At 36.0% G+C, this 13,222-nt stretch overlaps 1 protein-coding gene across 2 annotated transcripts in view; it reads left to right on the plus strand.

Moving 5' to 3' along the window:
- The window catches only part of LOC145683988 (proteasome inhibitor PI31 subunit-like), a 46,514-nt gene extending 34,167 nt beyond the window's left edge, over positions 1 to 12,347 (plus strand). Inside the window, exons 5-6 of one of the 2 annotated variants that reach the window (XM_081755749.1) lie at positions 3,632 to 3,789; positions 9,842 to 12,347. In XM_081755749.1, the coding sequence (XP_081611875.1) occupies positions 3,632 to 3,782 (151 nt within the window). In that variant the 3' untranslated portion in view covers positions 3,783 to 3,789; positions 9,842 to 12,347. Of the gene's footprint in view, positions 1 to 3,631; positions 8,456 to 9,841 lie in introns of those variants that run through there. The other variant, XM_081755748.1, reaches the window with a different exon arrangement.
- The last annotated feature ends 875 nt before the right edge of the window (positions 12,348 to 13,222 follow it).

The raw sequence follows: 13,222 nt of genomic DNA on the forward strand, positions 1-13,222 counted from the left end.
TTGGGGTCCCGGGTTCGATCCCAGCCCCCGCCAAGTGAACTTTGTGGTGGACAAACACCGTGCTTGTGAGTTTTCTCGGGGTTCTCCCGTTTCCTCCCACTTTCTTCATTCCACCATTTCACTCATCTCTCATCATCACCGTCTCCTTTAGCCTAACCGGCATAACCATGGGACGTAAAACTCAAAGATTTCATTTCATTTTTTTCAATTTATAACTTGATGGGATCATGATAAAACTCCGCTCAAGGTAGGTACCAACCTATCTTCCAAATGCATTTTTAACTGTTTAACCTCTCCCCATAATGCAATCACAAACAACGTGTAACATCGTTTTCAATGTGAAAAAAGAAATTGTAGAAAATGCCCCTTTCCCCTTAAAATGGGAGTTCTCAAGAACGTTGGGACACATCCTCACTTATTTTAAGGGGGGCGCGGTGGCTCAGTGGTAGAGCGTTCACCTCCGGTGCTTGGGGCCCCTGGGTCGTTCCCAGCTCGCACCGTGTGGATTTTGTGGTGGACAAACACCGTGCTCGGGTTTTCTTGGGTTTCTCCCGTTTCCTCCCATTTTCTTCATTCCACCATCTCACTTATTTTTCTCATTATCACCGTCTCCTTTAGCCTAACCGGGAGAACCCCGAGAATAAAACAAAGATTTCATTTCATTTTTTTTTTCACTTATTTTAAAGAGTTTATATACGAGGTACGTCCAGAAAGTAAGTTCCGTTTGGTAATAAAATTAAATTGTGTACAGATATAGAAAAATTATTTATTGCACAAAATTCTACAACTCTTAAACTACTTTTTCACATAACTGCCGAAATTTTGCAGGCATTTGTCATAGCGTGGCACAAGGTTTTGTATACCTTCTTCATAGAAGTTTACCGCCTGTGTCTTCAACCAGTTGGAAACAGTTTCTTTCAGCTCGTCGTCATTGTTGAAGTGTTGACCGCCAAGAAAAGACTTGAGATGTAAGAACAGATGAAAGTCGCTAGGAGCGAGGTCAGGGCTGTCATCAATCGCGTAAACCAGTTCTTCTGTAACCAAAGATGGACGCCCACTTCGTTCTTCATCGTGCACGTCACTACGTCTTTCTTTGAATTGTCGGACCCATCTTCTCACCATTGAATCACTCATCGCATTTTGTCCGTAAACATCGCAAATTTGCCGATAAATTTCACTTGGTTTCACTTTCCTCGCATTCAGAAAACGAATCACCGCTCTGATTTCACAAGCGGCGGGATTTTCAATCAACACCGACATTGTAAACAAGCACAACAAAGCGTACGTGACTGACAGCGATCTCCAAATGGCGCACGTTTCTTCTCCTTGATACAGAGCGTCTACCGAGCATATGCGGAACTGCGATCGCAGCGCTGCAGTGGAGATAAATTGAAACGGAACTTACTCTCTGGACGTGCTATGTATATACCGAGTTTTGTCTTCCTACCTTGACCGGTTCGTGATATACTGTATTTTATTTTAAACCACCTCTATCCCCTTTAGGCTCAAGGTAGGTATTAACTATGTTCAAAATTAATTTCAAACTTCCCCGTGATGCGACCACAAACAATTTTAATGACAAATGTGTATACCAAGTTTCATCTTCCTAACTTGACAGGATCGTAAGATACTCAATTTTTCGCATAAATTTTGACCCCCACTCCCCCTAGGATACGCATTTTAATGAAAGTAACATGATTAAAAAATCAAAGTAACATGATTAGAGATTCGTGATGTGTATATATATATATTCAAAAATTCCTTCTAACAGTTTAACCGCTTTCCCGTGATGCGTCACGAACAAGAACCTTTTCACTTTTATATAACGTTATATATGTCGTAGAATAATTTGTAGAAACACTACGGGCGTTAATAATATTATCGTAATCCTTCCCACTTGTTTAGTGTTTTAGGCACTAATTTGATACATGTAATCCCAGGTTCGATTTCCAGTGGGAGTTGCGTTGAATGCATTACCAGGTTCGGATACCACCTTAAACTATAGGTCCAGGTGTTATAATCCCCAATGGAACGCTGAAATGGAACGCTAATTCCAGTAAATAAACGAACAAAATAATTTTACAGACAATAGCATAAGTCCCCTGCTTCGCATGAGAAGAATGCAGAAGGACTACACTGCAACTCGTTCACAAAGAGCTTTCTCGTGGTTATATGGGGCCGGAGATCCAAGTTCAATTCCCGGTTGGAGCTCATGTGGCTCGAATCCCACGTCTCACATAGCCTCGTCGCTGAACTCCAATCAAATCAATCATATGCTCTGAAGAACAAAATGAACTGCTTTATATAAACAGTTTACTTCACGACATCTACTACAGCTTGCTAAACCTTTTAAATAGTCTACTGTCTCTTTCCTATAGTTATATAGAAGTATGCCAGGCCAACAGTGTGGATTTGTATAGCGGACAAACATACGAACATATACTTCAGTTTACACCTAACTATGTAAGACCAATAGGCAATTGAAAAGCCACATCTAGTTTATTTCAGGAATACGCCAGTTTCCAGGAAACATCCTATCTTCTTCTTTTCTCGAAGTAAAGGTATAAAAACTTTGCAGTAATATTCGTATACTTTTCCAGTATTTAGTTGAACAAAATTATTTTGAGCTTTTCCTCCTCCAGAAAATGATTTTACTCTGTTAAAAACGATATAACTTAACCATAAAAGATATTTTCCTCCTGAATTTCAGAAGATGAAGAAGCAGTACTTTCCTTTAAAATATAATTGCTCAGTGGTAAGAGCACTCACTCTTGGTGCGTAGAGTTGCTTTTTCGATCCTATGTCTGTGATTTTATGATAGACCTTACCATGTTTGTAAGTTTTCTTGAAGTTCCCAGCATTCTTCTATTCGTATCATTCCAGTAATTCTTCCAGGTTTGAGTACAAAACCGCACGAGCCAAACTTTCGCCTGGCCAAAATCTCGCCATAAAATTTCTTCAGTGTAGAATTTTCAATATATCATTGAACGCATATACGTAGTTAAGTGTCTCATTTAATGTTAAAATTTAAAATGCACGAGACGACAAATACAGCCATGTCCTATCGTCCTATGCTGATAAATACAGTACCAGAGGCCGCATAAACAAAACAGAAGTGGTCTTAAATTCCCTCACGACATTCAAGTGTTTTATTATTATTATTATTATTATTATTATTATTATTATTATTATTATTATTATTATTATTATTATTATTATTATTATCACGGACTGTTTAACTCACTGGCTGTTCCCCCCTTTCGTTTATTCTTAGAAATTCTTAATATACTTTGTGCGCGTATATTATTTATGCCATATACATTTGTTCGAATTCATCACGTAATATCAATGAACCTTAAATTTTGTCTTCAATTATTTGTATTTCATCCTCAAACATATATTCTTAAAGAGTTCGAATCTCACTCTCGCTCGACAGAGCATAATGTTGGCATAAAATTAAAAGACTGCAATTTTATTCGCGCTTCCATCTTCCACTATTTTCCTCTTAGTCTATCCTGCGTCGAAGATATTAATCCTCCCTTTTGTTCATGTTGTATCTCTATTCAAAACAGTAAATTCACAGATTCACTCTTTTAATATTAACAGCTTGATTAATCTCCCTTTGTTACAGGGGCGCAGTTCCACCTGGAGCTAGATTTGATCCCTTTGGTCCACCAGATCCTGGAGAAATTCGACCTGGTGGTGGGCCACGAGGCGGACGATTTGGTGGACCTGATCCTGATCATCTACCGCCCCCTGGCTATGACGACATGTTCATGTAAAGAAGAGGTTTGAACTTGTATAAATTTGTTTTATATTCGTTTTTTGTTATATTTCTGCAACTAAGTTCGTACGAGGAAACATATGTTTGCCATCATTCGAACCAAAAACAGTGCTTTCTGTTAACTGTAACTTATATATATGTTGCAGATATTAATTGTGTAATTTAATTGTATAAAGACATTTTTGCAAGAGAAAGTCGAATAAAATATATAAAACACGAAAAATGCATTAACAGCACAGATTAATCTGTTTGTATAGGGTGCAAATTAATGTAATCATCATTGTGATTTGTTATGGCAGATTATGGCGGTTTCGAAACATTTTACAAGTACTGTTAAGGAATTCTTGTCTTTCTGTATATAAGTGTAGACTTTTCTCGAACACATTTATTGTTGCCGGCTGTGTCAGATTAGAGATTATCTAAATTAAGTATTATGAAGCTGACACCAGAAATTATTAAGTAACATTCATCTATTATGTGTTCTGAGAAACTTAATCGAATTCCTAGTATGATTTCGGGAGACAGTGCTGTTGACTTCGAGAGGCAGACACTAGTGAAGAGCTTCTGCTTTACAAATATTTGTACGTGTTATTTAACTGAGTCCTTTTTTTAACATAAAACAACAAAATCAGCTATAACTTTTTAAAATGTTGATCACTACACACACTAACTCACAACTTGGCGGTACCAATATAGAAAACAATCTAGGTTTTTTAGACAGATTCTGTGTATTAGATCTAGATTTTTTTATTATTATTATTATTATATCTAACCGCTAAGTTGTGAGTTATTGTGTAGCCAACATTTTTAAAAAAATATTGTTCATTGTAATGTTTTCTGTGAAAAAGGACTAACTTAAACAACGTATAAAAATATTTGTGAAATCGAAGTTCTACATTATTATCTGGTTGTCGAAGGCAACAGAATTAGTTCTGAAACCATACTAGAAATATAATCATTCTCTTGAGATTCACAGGACTTATAATAAGTGAGTGTCAGTTAATGTTAATAAAATGTGCCAATTATATCAGTGTTAAGGTAAACCAAAATTTATGTTATGTTGACCTTTCAGACGGTCTATTTACTGCGTGGTTTCTTAAAATAGTTAACATTTGTTTTCTGAGTTGGATTAAGCCCATCCAGAGTGGTAACATTTGTTTTCTGGGGGTGGATTAAACCTATCCAGAGTGGTAACATTGTTTTCTGGGGGTGGATTAAGCGTATCCAAAGTGGTAATATTGCTTTTTGGGCTGATTTAGGCCCATCCGTAGTGGTAACATTTTTGAGGTTCAGGCTTATCCATAGTGGTAGTGATCGTGTTAATATTTACAAGTCTTTCTTTGTTTGCACTTGGTATTTCTGTGGCGTTGGAAAGTGTTCTTAACAGTTGAACTTCACTTTTTGATACATTTTTTTATATAACGAAAAGATATTCATGGAGAATTTTTAGGAACGTACAACGTGGGTTCTTTTTACTTTTTTGAAGGAGGTAGGTACGAACACCAATTTGCCCTGAGGTCTCCCTCAAGTGACTGCATGCCCGTCAAGCAACGATTAACAGTGTTTTCCAAAGATTGCAAATACGGAAAATTTGTTGTGAGTACTCGATGAGAGTCATAAAGTGCCAAAACGCATTTGGCGTACCTTGCAATTAGCTCATAAACGCTTAGGGACTGATGTAATATATGTAATTCTAAATACTTCTTTTTTCGACAATAGGTGCACAATTGTAGAAACCAACAAATCGTGATACAAGTATTCTGATTGCTTTCGTAATAATGAACTATGTTTTTTGTTATTGTCAGCAAGTAAAAATTTGTCAATGATTATCGTATTCTGTTATGTGTAGTGTTTATCAGATGTAACGCTTTATGTAGGATGTTGGTAAATATGACATCACCCAGATTCAGATGATACCTTATACCAAATAAACATGGATCACAAAACGCTTCGTTTAGGAGTTAGAAAATGATGTAGCCGAAATCTTCGTTTCCAAGAATAGTGTTGGCTGATGTTAATATTTTAACTAGTGATTTTGAAATTTTAAATAATGTTGCATGAAAAGAACATATAAATATTATTTGTCTTATCGAGGCATAGTTCCTCGAAATATCTCCGTTTCATCTAAATACGGAGCGGTATTGATAGTTGCGGTAAGTCCTTTTACATCAGTTTGCTTATTGTAGCACTACTACAACGTTTAAAATTCGAACATGGGATATACATAAATAGCATACCTATTGAGTATTTATACTACACTTCGAGTATATGTAATTTTAAAATCTTGTAGAATTTACAGATCAACAATAAACGACACTTTTGTGCAAATTTGTTCATGTACGGTCAATAAATAACGCTTCAAACTGATGTGAAGGGATTCGAAAATTTCGTATAAGGATTTGTCTAATATATCTACGTTTGTGATTTATTTTAAAAATTTTTACAATACAAAAAAAAAAAAAAAAAGTAATACTATATAATCAGAGATTTGAAAATACCAACTCCTACCTGATATTTTTCTCTTAATACCACGGACGGAAAACAGATCAGGGTCTTTTACAGAAGTGTATATAAGAAAGGTGAATAAAATAAAGTTATTTGTATGTAGATTGAGTGCATTCCATGCTGTTTCAAAAGAACTGTTGCTCTCATAACACGTTTTCTTTTAAACTAATTTTAAGTAGGATCTTGGAAACACTGAATTCCTTTACCACTGTGTGTTTACTGGCTCTATGCAAGTTGTATTTGGTGGAACCTTGTGGTTCGGAGCCCACGTTAAAATATAGGTTTTGTCTTCATTTAAGAGGGATGTTAATTAAATAGTAACTAAGTTGAATAGTTTATTGTAGCCGCAAAATTACGAAGATAGTAGTAAGTAATTCTTTTTGAATACTACAATCTGTAGTCCCCGAGCTCGTTAGAAAGGTAAGAACAAATAGCAGCTACTACATAAAACGTTCATTGAGGTATTCGCATCTCCTTATTTAAAATGTAACCCAATAATTCAACGTAAAATTTTATTAATGTAGAGATTTAAAATATAATTTGTGTTAAAAATATTTACATTGTATAAGCTATTAAACATGGGTAAGTTGGAAAGTAAGTTCCCCCTTGTAACTATGGACAGAGGTGTTTATGCAAGGAAAAATATGTCTTGAAGAACACGCGTGACAACTCCTTCACGTATGTCTTCATTTCGTCATTGATTCAAATTGGTATGGTAATGCCTTAAGATCCAGAAAGGAGAATGGCAGATGTCAGAAGTGCAGGTCGCTTCCTGCGAATACCACACTTCAATTTTGTTAGTGTCTGGTAATACCGCTGAGCATTCATTATTCTAACTTTTATATTTGCCGGGCACCCAAACTTTTTGCTAGCTGTGCGATGACGCCATCTGCAGGATCTTGGTCGAATGTCACTTAGTGACGTATGGATGGCTCTCGCATTAAACTGTTTGCCTCATTGGTTTACGATTTCTTGGGGGAAAGGAGGGGAAACTTATTTTCCGACTTCTTCTCGTACTACTATTTTGGATTGTAATCATCTCTTCAATGTGGTAACTAACCTAAATTATTATACATGCATAGTGATAAGGCTAGCCATACTGTCTTCCCTGCTTCCGTGTCTGCTATATATTTTGAAGAGGAGATAAGTTTCGGTGGTCATCTGGTTTGCTGTAAGCCGTAATTCTTAAGGTTCTGTTAAGCTAAACAGATCCAGTTTATCCTGCCAGGTATTTACACACTCTCATACACACAAAATAATAAATAAATAAATAATAATCATAACACTTCAAAAATTAATTATTAAATTGTATACAGCTCGAGCTTGTTACAGGTAACAGAAGTTTTTGTTTCTTCAAGATGTTTTAGGTAAGTCGGCTACGCTAAAGTGCTTCTGAAAGAAAATGTATTAGGCAATGTCACTGACTAAAAGTATATTATCAAAATTATGTTTGTGACATTTTTTTAAATCGAAGTGAATAGTTGTTCAGTACTAATGTCGACCAAAGAATGCCGTATTCGGAGAATCAATTCCTAGACTAAGTACTTGTCAAATTAACATTACTAACATAAGTAGTTTACAAAAGGCAGTTTAAGATCCGTAATTCCGTTCGTTGTAATAAAGCGCTGTTTGATAGTCAGTTGCACAGTATATTGATAATGTGTATTAATTTGACAAATATGATTATCAAGTTAGCATTAGAGTATCTACTTTTGACTAGGTGTGTTGTACGTTAGTTTCTTCTGTTTGATATAAGGAATCACTTTCTGACGTGCGATGGTGGTATTTTGTCAATATCCTGGATATTTGAATGTCAGTGTGTAACTTTTTTTAATTTTTTTTTTTTAACATTCATGTAAAAAAAAAAAATAATTACGTTACAAATAATGTTTGTAATGGAGTACTGCTGAACAAACATACCAAGAATATTTCCTAATAACAGGGTGAAATAATATCTCTTTGATCCCTTGTGTACGTTTGAGGTAGTTTTTAATATTTTGTGTGTCTGCCTACATTTCTGCCGCGCTTTAAAATGATGCTTGCATTAATTTGCGCGACATTCTGTTGTAAATGAATTTAACTTTCGCGCTTTTTTATTATTATTATTATTGTGATAAAAGGAAAATATAGTTGTCAACATGTGAAATAAAAGTGCCTTAAAGGGTATATTTTAAGATCATTTAGGTAACCCATGATTAAATAGGTAAAATCGCTTGCAGCATTAAGGGTAACCGATGCAATGGTCAGACGTCAGGGTGTAAAAAAAATCATGACTTTTAAAAATCATTTTTGTTGATTTTTTAAATTTAAATCATATCTTTCTCCACGTATAATACAAGTCGTGAACTGAAGAATAAAACATTAGGAATTAGCAATAAATGTCAACTTTGGTATTTAAGTGAAAGTATTGGGGTTGAATTTTGAATTAATCTCCAGTCATTAACCTATTCCAATCCCAAACATTGTTTCTTAAGCATTAAGGAAAAAATGCAGCAATATTTATCAACATGGTACCTTTTTCACAAAAGTTATTGATATTTGGCAGGGACATATAAAAAAATGCGCAGTCCAGAACTAGCTTGCTGCACGAAACACGTATAAAATATGTAAATTTCACTTAAAATTATGTAAAATGTACATTTTTAAGTTTTGGAGAGGGGAGCGGACGCCCCGATCATCTGGGAACAAAAAGACGCGCACATAAGAGAATTTTTGTCTTAAATGTAGATGGTGATTTCCCCGGTGGAATAGTTAACGATTTACAAACACTATGTTACGAAGAGAAGAAAGAATTGCCCCGTTACCCGTTCAAAACGGGATTTCCCCTAATCATTCTTTGCATGAAACACCTTTTTCCATACAGTGCTGTACATGCATTTGCGTTTCACTGTATTATGATTATTATCTTCTATAATCCAAATAACAGAACAGAAATGAGATTTGATTTATTTTCACTTCAAAATTAATTAAGTTCAGAATTTGATTTAAATCAAAGATTTTTATTTAAAAATCAAGTGGTTTAAATCAGACTGATTTAAATCAATCTACCGTGTCAGACGTTAATAAAGAATCTTTTCTTAAGCATTGTTCTCGATTGCCATCAGGAAAGGAAACTGATAGTATTGAATGAAATAATGTACACACGAGTAATGATAATTCTTGACGAAACGATTTACTCTTTGTGTGCTCTCGATTCGTTAAGTTGGTATCATTTCAACTCCTTGGCTGTTATCGTTAGATAACTTTATAATGAAGCATCGGCTTCAAAAATTCACTTGTTACCCTAAATTTAGTCCTCTTCTAATAAACCATTAAAATGTAAGATTCTTTAAGACAGTGAATCGAGATTTTAGTATTTTACTACAAGAGCGCTAACTTGAGGACTAGCGTGAATTCTTGAAGTTAATGTTTGAACAAACTGAGAAATTAGTGTTCTTTGTCCTAATAATAGCAATAGTAACTTTAGAGCCGTGTCTACTAGGAGTAGTCTTAAAGTTCTAATTATCACCTCTAAAAAATAAAGTTACTTAACTAATTTTGTATACTTTGCAGGTACATATTTGTAGTCCTGATACACATTGAAGTTCCTGCGCCACAGTACCGTTGCACGCCACCAGAAGAGCCAAAATAAAATGACGCAGCTCATTGATAAAGTAGAGTATCGTGCGGTAATTCGTTTTCTGCATTTGAAGGGAAAGAACGCTGGAATAGTCATTCTGAGTTGGTGGAATCGTATGGCAACAATGTACCATCATATGATACATTAGTTAGGTGGTGAAGATGTTTCTAGTGTGGTCAGAGAAGTCTGAATATCGAAAAACGTAATGGCACATAATCTCTCTGTGGAGAATGGTAATCGCAGAAGTGGAATTCTTCGTGCTGGCAGACCGGCGTTTGATAATTGCGGGTATGGGAGAAAATGTGAAAATTTAGTCATGGGTCAGTTTTCAACATCTTGCACAGCATTCTGCACATGACAATGGTTGCCGCTTGCTAGGTTTCGCGACTCTCACACCCATTCAAAAAGCCCGCCGAACCGAGGCAGCAGCGGAAATTTTGGAACTGTGTTAGGCCAATCCAGATGACTTCTTTAAATGCCTAATGACCATGGACGAGTGCTTGCTGTACCACTATGACCCTAAGACAAAGGAGAAAAACGCAAGTAGTGAAAACATATGGTCTCACCACTGCCGAAAAAACGAAGACCCAGCCATCGTCGGGCAAGGTGATGCTGAGTATTATGGGACTGCCGTGGTGTGGTGTTAACAGACTACGCTCGTAAGAAGCAAACCATCACAGAAGTATATTACCGAAATTTCGTGACGAGGTTACGGAAGACTGTCGAGACAAAACGTGAAAGAAAGCTGTCCAACGGGGTCTTTTTGCTCCACGACTGCGCCCCAACTTATTTTGCACAGTACGCAGTCACACGTTCTGTTTCTTTAGTCTATCAAGACTAAAGAAACAGAACCTCCCCCCTTATTCTCCAGATATGACACCTAGTGTATTTTTCCTCTTACCACGATTGAAGAAACCATTGCGCGCCAGGCATTTCTGAACTGTCGACGAGGTTATTTTCGAGGTGAAACGTTTCCTGAACAGCCAAAATGAAGACTTCTACAAGCAAGGTCTCCTGCAAGTTATCTGTCGGGGGGAAGAATGTTTCACATTGTAAGGTGAATGTGTAGTGAAGGACTAACACCATCACCAAGTTTGACAGGCGCAGCTTGATTCTTTTTCGAGATGATAATTAAAATTATGACTACCCTTCGTAACATACTTATTCATGAAATTAAAATAAGATGGAGCATGATTTATTCGATATAATATCCTATAGTATTCTTAACAGTATCCAAACTGCTGCTAACATGCTTCCAATCTATGTCGAAACCACTGCTTCTAAAATCTAATCTTATTTCGGTTTCTACACTTAGTAAGTAAAAAATTTGAAGATTTCTGTGATTTCGTTGAACAAGAATACGAAATTATCTTACAACAGTAAAATAGTTTGCTCTCTTCCTTGCTGTAAAGCGGCTCCTAAAAATGTATTTTGAATCTCATAACAAATATCATTGTCCTGTGTAGGATCGTTATTGGAAATTTGACTATTCGTCGATCCGTATCAGGTATCAACTTTTTAAAGCTGCAATTGAAGAATGGAAGGTAAGTCTGTGTATTTTTGAAGTTACTGAAACAATGAGCAATTTGAAAATAAAGCTTTTTAAGATTTCTCTCTCTCATCGTCAGTAAGAACATTACTTGGTAAATTAAAGAGAGAAATCTTTAGGTTTTGAAACTTTCAAGTTTCGCCATTATGGTAGTAGATTCTACGAAATTTCTACTTTAATAACCCTTCTAGTGCTTCCCTAGTGGAAAGAAATGAAATGACTTGTTTTATTAAAAATGTCACATCTTCGTTCAAGGCAAATGAAATTATTCAGTGTGAAGAACTTGAGTTTGGTACACTTAATAAGTTGAATTGTTAGTCAACAAAGATTCTCCGATTTTAATGGAAAATAGCGTACGTTTTTTCTGAGACCTAAGAACTACTGCTGTTGCATGGAGAGAGTTCCCACCGATCTTGAAACTTTGGAAAACCTGGAAATTCATGAAATTTAGCTTACTCCTAAAAAGTCCTGGGAAAGTCAGGGAATTTTAAGTTTGGATTCTTATTTCTCAGAACCTATTTCTCGTTGGCTTATTCGGCTATTTAGTAGAGGTTATTTCATTAAAGAAAGAAAAAAAAGTTTGTTTTGTGAAATCTCTACCTACACAGCACACACATCAGATATATATATGCGTAGTAAATGAGGAACCCATTGGTCGGGAAAAATATAGTGGCTGTTTTTACATTATATATAGATCTGGAAATTCGTAAATCGTGACCTCAGGACTTTGATGGAGTTAAGATCAGTCGTGAACAAGGAGTGAATTCATCCTTATTTTAAGAAAGTTACACGCTAACTTTCCTGAAAATTACCTCAAGTTTTATAAAAATAGATATAATATTACTAAAAATAGATATAACTAGCAGAAGTACCCATTTTTGTCACGGAAAGAAATGTTTATCAAAATATATGTACGAATATTTTCTGGTTCAATATAATTGTTGATGTAAGTTCAATTTTAGAGTTTAGTAAAAACCCCACACACAGTGTTTGTCCACCACAAAGCCCACTTGGTGCGAGCTGGAATTCAAGCAGGGAGCCACCGCGCCCCCACACGTTTATTCTCAAGAGTAGTAATCTTTCTTTTTCTCATCAATTTTATCTGTTCCTAGATGTGATGCAGGCTGTGGCTGAGTCAAGAGTCTTTGGACATCCTTTTATTTTAAGTGAGTGAGAAAAATGTGAAATTGTTAATGAGAGATGGTAGTAGTGGGGGTCTTCAACTAGTAGACTGCATGGCTACCATGGGCGCCATCTTGAATTCAAGTTCTAAATTTCAAATGCGAAAGGGACATGTTGCACATCAAGTAACGACGACGAGAATTCAGGAAACCAATGGTGTAATCGTTTCTTTCAAACCTTGCAGAATTTGCATGTTATGAACACAGAAAATTTGAAAATAACCTGCCGACGGCATGTTACAGCACATGCGGACATATTCTGTAACAATTTGCATTGCAGTTATAATTGCTTTTAGCGTTGCGTTGCTGTGCGCAGAATTTTAAGAAGATTACCCCCCAATGTTCTACGTGGGGGCCATTCCGCCTAATACACTACCGTAGTCGTGGTATCCACTCACATTACACACACAGAAGAATGTCTGGAGAATGCGACTACATGCGTGCTGAATACGTATCTGTAGGTGCCTTATACAGTAAAGACGCTAGAGTACTGGGACTTCCGGTGGCATCATCGGCCCACTTAACTGCTCCTCCAAACATGTTTTATTGTAGTGTAATTAGATAAGTAATATAAAACTGTTATT

This window comes from Thermobia domestica, chromosome 4 (genome assembly GCF_964235325.1).
Source record: "Thermobia domestica chromosome 4, izTheDome1.hap1.1, whole genome shotgun sequence".
NCBI lineage: Eukaryota > Metazoa > Arthropoda > Insecta > Zygentoma > Lepismatidae > Thermobia > Thermobia domestica.